The sequence below is a fragment of the Elaeis guineensis genome, chromosome 5, assembly GCF_000442705.2.
Source record: "Elaeis guineensis isolate ETL-2024a chromosome 5, EG11, whole genome shotgun sequence".
Taxonomy (NCBI): domain Eukaryota; kingdom Viridiplantae; phylum Streptophyta; class Magnoliopsida; order Arecales; family Arecaceae; genus Elaeis; species Elaeis guineensis.
Genome location: NC_025997.2, coordinates 13,014,447 through 13,029,366, shown reverse-complemented (window position 1 = coordinate 13,029,366; position 14,920 = coordinate 13,014,447). Strand labels below are relative to the sequence as shown.

The following is a 14,920-nucleotide window of genomic DNA, read 5'->3' as shown; positions in this document are numbered from 1 at the left end:
CAAAGCATGGCCTCCGGTCAAACCTCTAAACCCACTCCCACCCCAAACCCTCATCCCATCTCCTTCTCTGCTACCGCGCCGGCGATTCCAATCTCTCTGCAATCGAGATTGTCTGGCTCTGGGGTTAGGGCTTTCGCTGGAACAAGTGCAGGAACTTGGGTGTTTGGTTTCCCTTGCTCCCACCTAGATTTGGGGAGACAAAGAGGGGTTATTGAGTTGGGGCGATGGAAGGGGGTTCGGGTGGGAACGACGTGGAGCTGGTGTGCAAGACGCTGCAGTTCGAGCACAAGCTGTTCTACTTCGATCTGAAGGAAAACCCCCGTGGGAGGTACCTCAAGATCTCGGAGAAGACGTCGGCCACGAGGTCCACCATCATCGTCCCTGTCAACGGCATCGCCTGGTTCATCGACCTCTTCAATTACTATGTCAACACCGACGAGCAGGATGCCTTCAGCAAGGAGCTCAAGCTCGACACTAAGGTCAGAAAAATCCAATCTTGGCTTAGGTTTGTTGGTTTCTTCTGGTTTAGCTAGCTTGGATCTGGACTTTGTGCTGATTGATGCTGTCTTTGTGTTATTAGGTGTTTTACTTCGACATTGGGGAGAATAAAAGGGGCCGGTTCTTGAAGGTAGAGCCTTGCTGTGGCCTTTCTTGATTTCATTTTACCTTTTTTGATTAGGTATGATTGCTTGGATGCTTTCTTTTACTTTTCTGGGGCATGTTATAGTTTTTGTTCACTTTCTTGATTTTGTGACCAGAATCGGGTATAGCTAAGATCTTTTGGTAAATGATCTTCCGGAAATTCGGTGGACTGTATTCTCATGTTGAATTGTCTGGTAATGATGATATCTTAAATTTACCGAAAGTGGAGAAGGTTTCTTTTCAGAAAAGAAAAAAGAAAGTTAAGTGGGCCTGCTCAGATGTAGGACAGGTCATAACTGAATGTGGGAGTCGGCTTGATATTTTTGGGAGTTTCTTTGTAGTGTCATGGAATCAAAGGAGGGTTATGCTTTTATATTATAAACTGTAAACGGTTTTCATGACCTAGTTGCTGGCCGAGCACATGGTTATGTAATGGAGGGTCTCTGAAAGCATTGTGATGACATGCACAAAGATATGTTGTCCATAATTATAAATCATGTTCTACATGTTGAATTGCAAGAAGAATTGCATGTCAGTGTTGATTTCAGATATCCCTGCCTGGTAATAGTAAGTAATAGCCAATATCTTGCTCACTGTCAGTTCCAACTATCTATTTGCATTTAGCTTTTTAACATTGTATAACTATTTTTTCTTTTCATTATCATGGATTCATTTTACCCCAAGGGTTGGCCACATGGCTGCCTATGTTGTTTTCAAAATTGGCAATCTGGTGGGTGCTAACCAATGTGTAGTCTATATTGGGTGTTCTGTAATAATTGGAACAAAAAAAATGTGTATAATCACCACAACAATGAGAAAATAAAATTGCAATTTTATATATTTCAAAAACTGCTTAAAAGTAATAAATGTTCAGAGTCAATAGAAACACAATATATTGGATGAAGAAAGCAAGAAGCAGTGAAACTATTCAAAAACTGCATCATCTGCTAAAAGATGATGAATTCTACTCAGTATGTTTACTCATATGTTCAGTAAAAATATAATTTATTACTGACCTTAAGGTTAATCTTGTATACAATTAGACCAATATAAAGAAATAGAGAAGCATGAAAATATTCGAGAATGCTAAAGATGATGAATTCTTCTCATTATGTCTCTCACTACGTTCAATAAAAAAATTAATTTATTACTGACCCTGAAGGTCAAATCTTGTATACAATTAATCTGAGATGATTCACTAAAATGATTTGAGTAACGCGTTTGTTCTAACTTCTAAATCACCCTAGCTAGATAGTTGGTTTTTGAAAGGAATATATAAACATATTGTATAATTTATAGTTGTCTATATAAATTTCTGATTGATGATGTAAGATCTTTTGTTATATATGTTTAACTTGTTTTATTCCCCTTAAATGAGCTCAAATCATCTAGGAAAGTAGCTACAAGTCAATGTTTTATATGGACAATTACCATTTGTTTTATTTGTGATTTTTTTCCGGCCTCTAGATGGAACAAAAACTAGCTAGTTATGGTTCATCTTCCCATCCTAAAATTGTTTCTAGTGCAGCATTCATGCGCAAACAGTACAAAAAAATGTTTTGACAAGGTGTAGCTTGAACTTGTTTGGTTTGAATACTAAATGTGTATGTATTGTCTACCCTGAACAATTTTTTAACAGGATGGTGAAAATCCGTTGCCAATATCAACATTGTTCATGCTTGTTGCTTCATTCATTATCTTAGAGTTTGCTAGTTTATTCAAATGGGAATGTCTATGAAGAATGATACTTCTACATCCTAGCTTAGCATATGCTTGTCTTGCTTGTAAAGGAGGTCTAAGGCTTACCAACATGCTTAATTTAACTATTATGATTTTGATAAATTATTTATTTTTTTGGAGAAGGATTAATGTTTACAATATTTGTCAGTCACTGTAAAATTTGGTTATGGATGCTTGTATGTTGATAATTGAGTAAAATTTTGACCTAGGTTGAGAGGCAAGGTGCCACCATTTCTTTGGTTGAGTCATGTTTGGTTGAATGACATCTTACAGGTTGGGGTGTTGGTCTTTCCTAAAGGCTAAAACTAAGCCAAATTGGGTGGTCAAATTCCTAGAACCGACTAGCTGTTTTGGCTGTGCTTGGTTTTCATTGATTTGACAAAATCCTGAGTTTAGACCTTGCTAAATGTGATACCATGTCATATTAAAGAGTTAGCCAAAGCTATATCAGTAAATGAATGTGGCACAACGTATCTGCATCTTTTGTCTATTGGTAGGTTATTGGTTTTTAGCTCATGATGAATTTATGCAACACATTATGCAAATGCATTTCTTTATATAATAATTTTTGGAACAAACAATAAACAATGAGGTAGAATTTAGGTTATCTTTGATTTAGGTTGCCTTTATTCATGCATGAGAAACCAATCCCCGGAATTAGTTAATTCTGAAGTTTTCAATGTTTTGCTAAATCCTCCTAAGTCCAAAATCCAAATACTTATATAAAAATGAAAAGCTTGTAGATAAAACTCTTGGTTCTTATCTAGCAAGATTTGCATACTCTCTTCAACTCTTAGGTATTGTTGGGTCTCCTCCATCTCTTTAAACAATATTAAATCACCCAACTTCATCCATCCTAGGATTCCTTAGGAAGACAAAGTGGACGCATACTGCTTCTCATTCTGTCCTTCTCTTTGCATGCTCCCTTATCTTTTGCTTTCATAAGATAAAAGTAAAATGATTACATTGTATTTGTCAAATTTCACTCAAATGTCACAAAGAGAAAAGCAAAAGGGTCAAAATGTATGTTTAAACTTTAAAATCGCCTGGACATAAGGAAGTTAATTTCATTTTGGTTAGCTAAAAATTTCCTTATAGTCCACTAAAATTTAATTTTTCTTTAGAGATCTAACCTATGACTTTGAACTCCATATTTAGGTTTTTTCAGAATTCTCCAAGCCTCTTTATATACTATTGATTGAAGCTCATGCAATTTCCAAAGTTCAGCAGTCTAAAACACATCTTATAGAACTATTTTTACTTTTATAGAATTAAAAAAAAAAAAAAAAAAACTTCAGCTGCAGTTTTTAAATAAAAAGGGCTATACCTCCAAAATTTTTGTGTTTCACTTTGGCATGCAAATCTATCAGTCCAATCACACTTCTGCTAACTTCCAGTAAACCTTTTTCTGCTGCCACCAGAATTAACGAAACTGCCATTGCCACTTGGACCATGCCCACCATTATTGTCATACCACCTCCCATGTCACCAATACTACTGGTGCATGACCCAACATGTTTTTCCTGTCTCTTGCTTACGAAACAATTGTTGCTTCCAGACATATCTTCTATTTTCAAAATAGTGAAAACAAAACAAAAGATTATGGCTTGTTTCTTATTCTCAAAACAGAAAACAACCAATGTTGCATAGATGTAATTTGTCAATGTATGCATGATGCGATGTACATATACACAGCATGATGCATGCATACATGCACTCATACACCTGCGTCATTCATAGTTGGGTTGCGCATTAAGTTGGTGCATTTAAGATTTTTCTTTTTTTGGCATGAGGACTAACTCTTGATCGGTCTCAGGATTTAATGATGTCAACCTGAGGAGCCCATGCCTAGTCCTTTACATCTTTTTACCAGATATTATCAGCATTTCACTATAATGATCAGTCTAAAATTCTCTCGTTCCATCTCATATGTGTAATTTGCAGTTTAAGTCCTCTCTATATTCTTATGTAACCTGTTATCGCTAGAAACCCAACCTGATGGGTGGATGAGCTAACAAGCGACACTGCTTTGCTTGATTGGGCTGGAGGAGCATTGTACTATGCTGGAACTAATCTGCAATCAGAGAAAACAATAGGGGGGTGTTGGAATGTGTTTGGCTGGAGATCCTCTAATGCTTAAGTCAAGCAGAGTTTCATGAGAAAATAGGAGAGATGAAGTAGAGATGGAAGAATGAGAGTGCGACATCCAGATTTTCCCCTACCTAAGGGGTCTGCATGTCTGGAATTATAGAGGAGAGGGTGCGAATCTATGTGGCTAGGATCATGCAATTCGCAGAAGAGCAGTTGATTTCTTTTCTTATCTGCTGATCGGGATTCCTTTCTGGTGCACCAATATCGGACTCTTTTCTAATGTGTCAATCTGGTCATTTATAAATGTTCCTTTTTGGATGCTGAGATTGCGCCAAATGTAACCGATTGGTGCTAATTGTTCGGAGTTTTGATTGGCTATTGTTTTGGCGGGACGCATGCCATTATTTGGTTGGTGGACCGAGCTGTCAAGCGAGATTCTAGAGATGACGAATCCAAGACACATCATAACCCTTTATAGAAATGGCTGATCTGTAAAGTATTGTTGTGATGATGATTCCATATTGTCTTTCCATCAAACTTGTTTGTTGTAATTTTGCTATCTAACTTGTTATTATGACTTGTAGATTCATAAATATGAGCACTAAAATAATAATTTCAACCATCAAAATTTTTTTTTCTTTTTCTATTATTTTCTCATGCCAAGGATAGTACAAAAATTACAAATAACTTTTTCCCTCTTGGATGTTATTTAGGCAGTTAGGACTCGCTTGGTTAACGTGAAGAACTTTTGTTCCTTAGAATGTTATTCCTAGGAAGTTGATTTCTAGGAATATGATGCATGGAAAATGATTTTATATATTTGGTTGACCGTGGAAAATTAGCTTATTCTAGAGCGACTTATATTTGGTTGAGCATTCATTTTTTTGAAAAAACTATCTGAAATACTTATTATTCTCTTTAATAGATATAAGACCATAGCTTTGTGCTCTCAAACTTTGTATAAATATTAATGTAATATATATATATATATATATTAAAAATAAATATTAATACATATTATTACTATAAATATTATATCAAAAATAAATAAAAAAATATTATATTAACAAAATATTGTATGAATGAATATTAATATAATATTATGTTGAGATTTATATTAATATAATATAAAAAGGATAGCACTGAAAGGGTATTTTTGGGAAAGAAGGCCTCCAATCCTATTGCATGGGAATTCAAAAACCCGTCCCCATGGGTTTTTTTTTCCATGGAACATGGGAATTGTATTCTCATATGAAGACCTTTTTCCACTCTCTCCTTTGAACTCCAACTAAACAAGAGGGTTTTTTCTTCTTCACAGGAACAACATACCCCCCCTCGAATTCCCACAACCAAATGAGTCCTTAAGGTTTCTTCCTCATGTGGACCATTCACCTGTCTTGACAACGCTGAGTAAATCCTTGAATGACTCTAGCAAGATTCCTTGTTCAATTCAAGCAAAATTAGTTCCATATTTAAAAAGTGCCTCATCCAATAATGTAATCTCATTGTGTTTCACTTTTGTGGGCAATTTTCCGTAAATGCTAACAAGTAACATTGTTCTTTCCCTTTGTATGTACCCTAGTTCTTTGATCATTGAAGATGAGTTGATGTCTTATTTCATTACATTGCTATGCAATGGTTGACTCTAACTTAGATCCACTACTGCTGCTCCCTTGACTTCAATGTAGTCTTAAGAAAGTGGATAAGATACAGTTTTATCTGTTTATCCTAGATGATAAATTTATGCTGACTGCAAAATTTTGTTTTTCAAAAATAATCTCATAATCAAGATTTTTAATTGGAAATAGAAGCTCATCTTTTGTAACTGAGTAATGATGTCAATCTTGACTAAAACTGATCACACGTTTTCATAGCCTTTATTTCTTCAAGTTGTACAACTACTGGATCTTCCATTTCTGCATTATTAATGAATGTCTTCTTTTAAACTGTCCCTTTTATTATTGTGTTGTTTCTTTGTAAGAAATTAGATTCTGCTCATAAAGCTCACTAATGAGAAGTAGCCAAGTAGGCATTAAAAAATGTCTCTTTTATGGTCTTGATGTTGATAGGCACAGAACTGGATTCTCTCCAGATATTGGAACATGTAAGTTTCAAATGACTTAAGGGAAGTATTTGATAGCCATTGGCAAATTTAGGCAACTTTTTTTTGAAGCTTGGTTATCCATCATTGCAAGAGCATGAACATGCCCATCGTGGAGGGTGCATAATGGAAGTCAGAGATTAGCATTATACTAATATTATTTCAATCAGATGATCTGTAAGAAGGGGAAAAATGCTTCTTATTCTCATTTATAGAGTGGTCTTTGTAACAGGATAATGCATAAAAACTGCTAATTACATATCCATTATCTGTATATTGAGGATCCCCAAACAGTTACGACTTATGAAGGCCTTGTTATGTTTTGACTGCTGTTATTATTAAACCATGTTTCTTGTACAATGTTTTATTCTGTATGAAGTCGACCATGTTCTGGCAAAATCATACAAGTCACTCTCGATTTTCTGTAATATCTATTGTTGAATGTGCACGTGGAGAAGTGATTTAATGTTGGCAACCAGACCTTAAAACCCTTAATGGGCGATTATAATGAATATACTTTTTTAAAGACAGTTTTAAATTTCTACATATTCCTCTCTATATCCCATTTGTCAACTTTTCAGATGATAATGCCCGTAGATTTTTTTTTTTCAAAAATATCTAACTAAATGGAAATTTGGCCAGTCCATGATTTGGAGAAATAAATAGGGTGCCATATGAACTCTTTTTCCTCTACTTTTCTTTCCCATCCTGATCGGTTGATTAATTCATCTCTCTCAAATCATGAACCAATTAAATAATTCAAGATCAATTAGCATTTAAACATTTAAAGTTTGAATTTTTGATTGTTACAAATATAGAATCTACAATGTTCCATCCCAGTATGGTTGTATTTCCCATTTAAGAGTCTCCCTGTCTCAATGTTCAAGTCTCTCTCTCTTTCTCTCATTACAATCGGTTTAATATAATGTCGTTTCTTAGTATTAGTTATTTTAATTTTTCTCAAACATTTATTGCATGTGCATGGTTGCTAGTGAATACAAAAGCTAGAAGGGAAAAAGGAAAACCAGCACTACATTGCCATTTCTAGTCTTGTCTTTTCTTTCTCTTGTTGCTAACCAATTTTCATCAAAAGATCCAACTATTTCAGATTATTATGTTTGTCGCAAGCTTTGAAGTTCAGTCTAAAGTTGATCTGTTTTGACTGAGACTGGTCCGAGGCTAATTGAAATTTCTGGTTTTAGCCAGTTATGGAAGTGTTTAGGCCAAGGTTTTAAATCCTGTGGGACATAAGTGTCTCAATTTTACTATAGAATGGGATACCCTGCTGTCCCGTCATGTCTTGATAGCGGCCCCAATCATATATCCCGATGGATATCCTCTATCTTTCTTCCTTCTTATCTTTCTTTCTTTTCTTTTTTCTCTCCTTTTCTTTCTTTCCTATTTCCTTTCTTTCCTTTCCTTTCCTTTTTCTTTTTTATTCTTCTTCCTTTCTCTTTTTTTCATTTTTCTTCTTCTTTCATTTTATTTTTTCCTTTTCTTCATTTTCTTTCATTGTCTTCTTTCCTTCTTTTTCTTCTCTTCCTCTATGGATGGGTTTCGGAGTCCCAAGCCTGTCCCAGTCCCGTTTTCTCACAGGAACGGGATAGGACAACTAGGATGTCCCCCGTCAAGTTGGGATGTAAAACCTTGGTTTTGGCAATTTGGCCAAAACCAACATAAATTGACATTTTTTGTTTAATAGATATGTATGTTCAATATTCTTTAATATCTTGTAAAATTTTCTAATATTGTTCAATATCACATTTATCCAAAGCTCTAGTGGTCTAAATTTTTTATTGTTTTTGGATAGCTTTGTTGTTATAATGGGCGGTCTGCAATCTTGATATGTATCTTTATTAATTAGAAACTGTGCATGTTCCTATGGTTCTTTTTTGTACTCAATTGAGTTTTCTCCTCTTCTTTTAGAATAAAATGATATGTTTAAATGAACTAGTGTAATAAAATGGGATTTTGTTCGGATGGATCTTTTCTTGCTTAAATGAGTTTCTCTTGCTTAGATTAGTTATTAAATAAAATATGTTTAGAGAGAAGTTTAGTTGAATATAAAAATTAGAGCAAATATTTGAAATCATAAATAAAAGAGGAAAGTAGGAACTTATAAAAATTAGATAAGGTATAGAATGATTATAAAAGGTTAGCCAAAAGTAAATATTTTATTAATGCATTAAACTTTAAACAATTCAATTTGAAATTATCTGAACTATGATCCTAAATGACTCAGAATACATTGAAATGAAGTGTGACAACTAGATTTTTTTTTTTCTTATTCTTCTATTTTTTATTTTCTTTCTTGTTTTTTGTTGAAAACTCTGAAACTAGGAGAGAAACTGCCCAAACCGAAACTCTAGGTAGAGGACTGAGATTGAAGCTGAGCTTAAGACTTTGCTACATGCTTAACCTACCATGCTTTAATGCATCTTCTGCTACCAAGATAATTTAGGGGGGACCCTTGAAAGTTATTGTATTGCATTTTCTGGAACAGTATTAAGTCACCTTACCATATGCGCGGTAAACTTGGATGTGTGCATGGAGTCCTGCCCTCTCTACATAGAAACAATGTTAAGAAAAAACTTGATTGTAGGATTTCTGTGACCTTTATCCCTGGACCCTAGGGAAGTGAGAAACCTTATCCAATATAAATTGTAGGATTTCAATTTTATGGACATGTTGTAGGATTCTTCTGTGCCTGGGTATGCCAACTGAACTAACATCACACTGTTGATTTTTCAGAGCTTACACAACCTAACAAATAAAACTAATATTTTTGCTTCTTGTTTAGATTTCAGAAGCATCTGTCAACAGAAATCGTAGTACAATCATTGTTCCAGCGGGAAGCTCTGGCGAAGAAGGATGGGTGGCATTTAGGAACATTTTGCTAGAGGTTAATGAAGAAGCTTCCCGACTTTTCATGGTACCAAATCAAGTACGTGCTGTATTACTGGTTTTCTAGCAAGGTTCACCACATGATGTTTTTCTGAGCTTGTTACGTTTGCCAATGCTTTCTTATAATACCAAAACAGCAACATATGGAACCTTCAGAGCAACTTACAGGACTGTCGGATGATGTTGGGGCTGGATTTATATCAGGCCATAGTGCCCAATCAGCCACTGCATCAGAGCTGCATGTTGACCGCTTGGTTGACTTGCCTCCTCAGGATGATATTGGAGGCATGGGGATGTCTAAAGTAATTAGGGCAGATCAAAAGAGGTTCTTCTTTGATTTAGGGAGCAATAACAGGGGTCATTTCTTGAGGATATCTGAGGTACAATGTAGTATGGAGTATTCACTGAATAACTATTACCAGTTGCATTGTTTTTACCGGTGAACATCATGGCTGACTTACCGCATCAACATGCAGGTTGCCGGTGCAGATCGCTCATCAATCATCCTTCCCTTATCTGGTCTGAAGCAGTTCCATGAAATAATTGGTCATTTTGTGGAGATAACAAAGGACAGGCTTGAAGGAATGACTGGTCCAAATGTGCGGACGGTGGAGCCAGCACAGAGATGATCCTCTTGGAGGATTATTGATCCCCTTCAGTTCTACAATTATCTGTTTGATCTAGATAGAGCCTTTGTGTAGATCATGCTCTATATTGTTATTCCTGTCTGGTGGACAATAATCATTTTACTTATTTCAAGGTGGAGATGAAGTTATTCGCCAAGCTTGCTTTCACAAGGGAATAATGGAAAAGAAAACTAATATCTTGTAGCTTGTGCGTCTGATGGTATAAAAAGGTTGTGCCTGCATTGCTGATGTCTCAGAATAATTAAGTTTTTGTTGCCATTGTATTAAACATTTCATATTGTTTTTTTTTTTTTTGTTGTTGTTTGAATGCTGGCAATGAGATGTGATGTGCGACTGATTCCTTTATACAGGGCTACAGTCACCAGGCATATTTTTGTGCCACTAGTGACTAGGATTTTTAGTAGCTCAGTCTGCAAGTCGTTTATCCATGAAATTCTGCAGGTACGTAATCATCGGCTACCTTAATGATGGACATGGTTAGAATTATCTTGGGAGTGTTAAGAAATTTTTTATTTTTCTTTTTCAATTATGCATTCTAGCGATCGGATGATATGCTTTCCTAAATGGTTGTTATAACCTAAATGATGTGATTTTAGTACCAGATTCTGGCGGGTACGAGAACCATTTATTCATTTTTGTTTCTGAGTTACCGTTCAAATAATTTCAGAGAAGTGATACAGTAACCTACCAATGTCAAACACGAGCGGATCCGGCAGCCATCATACCTGCTAGATTTTCGGGTGGAATGCTGAAACCGTGGCAAAGCATCCACAAATACGTACTGCTGAAGTGCAGGTCATCTATTCATTGGTTCCATTTTTCTTCCTATTTTTAACCAGTCCCTCTAGTAACGCACGTGTTCTACTTGGATATGTCAGGCCACCAAAAGTATTTTTCGGTTCATACTCTGGACTCTCGATCAGTATTTCAACGCCCATAGATGTATCGTATTTGGGCTATCAACGTAGATCAAATCACATCAGTTTCATTTCCATGGTGATGCAGGTGCCATGCTGTTTGATGCATTTGTGTGCGAGATTATATTGGGTTGCAAAAATTATGTCTTTTGACAATAGTTGCCACTCGTTTGAGTCGCCAGTCAAGCAAATCAAAATGCTCCACGTGTGTGAGATCCCAATCAAGCAACGGGAGATGATTTTGATGGTTCTGATCTGCGAGCTGGTATTAGCTAACTGAATGAGAGAGAGAACGAAGGAGACAAGGATGTAATAAACACTTGATGTTGGGGATTATATGCCAATTTTTTCTTTTTTATTATTTTATTATTTTTTTGTGGTAAGGGGGCAGATTTTTACATGGCCCTAGAGTACATACAACCAGAAGAATCGAAGAAGAAAATATCAGGAAGAGGTATAGGGATAGATGAAGGACAGTCTCACATCATAGAGCCCGCCCAGAACAGTCTGAAATCGTGGAGCCCGAATGGTTGGCAATATACCAATCAACTGTCGCTTGCTGTACTGCTTCTGTTATTGTAATTTTCGTGGTGGTTGGCTTTGGACACAGACGTCCGTTATAGTAGTGGATATGAGAATGCCAGATGAATAGACGATATTAGCATGCCTCCAATAAAGATCAAATGCGTGCCACGTCCGCACTCCAAACACATCCTAATCCTTAAAATTCGTATCCACCTCGCGGCCAAGCCTCGTCGCCACCAAGGTTCTCCGAAGGTGGACTTCATTCCTTCTTGGATGCGGAAGATGTCATATCAAAAGTAGTGAATGCGTGGAAAAAAAAATCTTGATGCACGCACCAAAGGATCTTGTATGGGATGATTTTTCCTTTTTACTCTATATTCTCTCTCTCTCTCTCTCTCTCTCTCTCTCTATATATATATATATATATATATATATATATATATATATATATGTTGGGATATACCGACCGACATTAACGCCGACTCACCAACGCCGACCGATACTAACACCGACTCACCGACGGGTCCCGGTGCCGACCCATCCACGAGGATGGACCGACCGACTTTGCCCGTCTGACGACGGACAACACAAACGGTAACTACCGATTATTCCCGATCGAAACGCGTCGGCCTAAGAGACCAACACTGCCTCCGATCGCCTGGAAGCCGATCTCCCATCGCCGACCTCCTATCGAGTGGGACATCACCGACTCACTGTCAGTTTGGACAACTGACGTCCGACCTCTACAGACCCTTCTAGACGCCGAATGAGCGGCATGGGCTGCAGTCCTATTAGGAAAATGCCGTGCAACCGCCAGGAAGCGTTGTCCTGCCAGGAAACTTGGGGCGCTGTCCTGTCAAGGACGCAAATTAATTCCTAGGACCTGTCAGCTCGTCAACGACGTGACAACCTCCGACGATTTGACAACTCTCCAGTTGTCTACATCACTGATGGCGGGACCATACCACCTCTTACTATAAATCGGAGAAGGCAACAGTGCTGAGGAGATCTTTGCGAACCCTTGAACCCTTCCTCTCGCTAGCTCTCGCTCTCACTCTCTCTCGTTGAGTTCCTTGACTCTTTTTTACTGTTGCCTAGTCTCTCTCTGACTTGATCGTCGGAGGGTCTCCGCTGGAGTCACCTCCGATCAGTGCGGACTTCTTTTGCAGGTGCTCGTTCCGACGATCAGACGACGAGGAGATTGGCCGCAACAATATATATATATATAAAAAGGGCCAACCAGCCTTCTCCTTTCTTATCACAACGTTCTTCCAGAAATTATTAGGACCACATCTAAGTGGACCAAGCCAAATCTCGAAGCATAAACACGATGAATAACATATAACCGAAAATTGGTGAAATACAAAAAGAATAATGTGGCGTGTTATCCACTGTGAGATTTAGTGTAATCTATTTGGACCTGATCTATCTAATAATTAAACATCCTTTTCATTCAGTCCGTTTGTAAGGTTTTTCTCCATCTTTTTGAATCTCTTTCTACTTCTAAAGTACAAAATCCCTTCCTTCCAATGGTCATGAACTGTATATTTATCAATGCATAGCAAGAAGATACACATAACATCTTACAAATTAATCATCTAGTGGTCCATACATGCAATAAATTAATACGCAAAAATAATTTTGAGCACAAGAATTTGATTTGCTTGTTTTAAAGAGCAATTTCTTTTTTTTCCCGAACTGCAAGGTGGAAGAGCAATGATGGTTGGATTTGTCCATGGAAGTGCCTGCAGCCTCAGCATAGGTACGGTCAAAAAAAAAACAGAATGTTTTCAAAATAAATTTAAGATGATCACAATACAAATCTCGGCATACTTATTGCGCTTGCAGAAGATTAGGGAGATAGATAATATGAGCTATTTGTACCCTTACAAAAGAAAAGCTATATGGAGAACTAATCTACAAGGAATTATACATAATCCCTCATCAATTTAAATAATCTTGAATATTTATATAGAATCAAAAAAATTAAATAATATTTTCTAACTAACTATTTAGATGAGGTCCTAAGTTATTACTAATAGTATTATAGTTGATTCAGCCTATAATTTATGTAGATTAAAAAATATTATAGTACAAATTTGTGGAGGTTGACCACAAGCAGATCATCGTGTTAATGAATAGGTATACAAATTTGAACTCTTGATCTTACAAGGATGTCGAGATTTAAATGAAAATCATGCAAGCATATATTTAATCTCACATCTGCTAATCTTTTTTTGATGAGATCTCAGATTATTATATAATCTTAAATTAAAAATTAACAATAATAAAATTAAGACTTTCACATCATGATTTTCAAACTCAGGTAACACGATGAAGCCGGACTAAATCGTTCTCACCCTCCATTATTCTAAAAAGGCCTCCTGTTGACTGTCACATAAGCAACTCTACGCTTTTGCCATTCCACGCGAATTCTGGTTGTTGACTTCATTCCACCCAGCCGCCTTTCTAGGCTTTTACACGTTTCCCGTTTAAAAACTTCAATGACAGCATAATCATCTACTAAACACCGTCCAACACAAACACAGCTGTCCATCTACATCAATCACGCGCTTCAGACAAGCCAAATGCTAATACCTGATCAAAAGTGTAGATGCCCACACATAAATTTATAGTATCATGAAATTTATAGAATCTCTCAGCACCCGAGGGGTTTTATTTTTCAATTATGACATTACACCAGTTGTTAAAGACGATTCGGAATCCCATGCCTTTGATTATCTTTTGGACAGCGTATATGGCTACACAAAGCACCTCATCAAGCATAGGCTTGATGGATGACATGAAAAGGAAATGCACATTATTAATCCTAACAAATCCATGCACCTCCCTGACATGCTTTCCCCACACTTACTACCAAACTCACTGCTTCACATTCCATGGAACTAATACTCTGGCCAAGCAGGAACCACCCAATACAGATCCCTTGTAGGTTGTGATTGGTGGCAACTCTCCTAAATTCCTGCCTACTTAACCAAGCATTCCATTCCCACATCTACTACCTACATTCAGCCTGAAACAACAGAGCCACCCATTTGAGATTCATTCAAAACTCCTACCTACCACCTCAAGTTTTCTTTATGTTATCTGAGAAGCTGCATATGATATACAACATCACAGCCCATAAAGCCATCATCACCAAATAAAAAGAAAAATGAGATGTTTAAAGATAATTAGATAATTCCTCAGTTCTCCCATGAGATACCTTTTCTTCAGCTGAGCTTGTCCCTTACATCACATGAGAGGTTCATGAAGAATACATACAAAAGATGGAAAAAGAACAGATATGATGAAAAAGACATCATTATCACCCACATGTAGCTACAACCATA

At 36.7% G+C, this 14,920-nt stretch overlaps 1 protein-coding gene across 2 annotated transcripts; it reads left to right on the top strand.

The window, feature by feature from the left end:
• On the top strand, positions 1-10,414 carry LOC105044910 (transcription factor Pur-alpha 1). Of its 2 annotated transcripts, none has more exons than XM_019850395.3 (5): positions 1-479; positions 581-628; positions 9,375-9,506; positions 9,616-9,858; positions 9,955-10,414. In XM_019850395.3, exons 1-5 carry the CDS (start codon positions 225-227, stop codon positions 10,105-10,107), a joined length of 831 nt encoding a protein of 276 aa, XP_019705954.1. In that variant the 5' UTR covers positions 1-224; the 3' UTR covers positions 10,108-10,414. The 2 variants fall into 2 exon arrangements, with proteins under 2 accessions (XP_019705954.1, XP_010921295.1); XM_010922993.4 differs by having other exon boundaries at positions 5-479; positions 9,375-9,518.
• Positions 10,415-14,920: the final 4,506 nt, after the last annotated feature.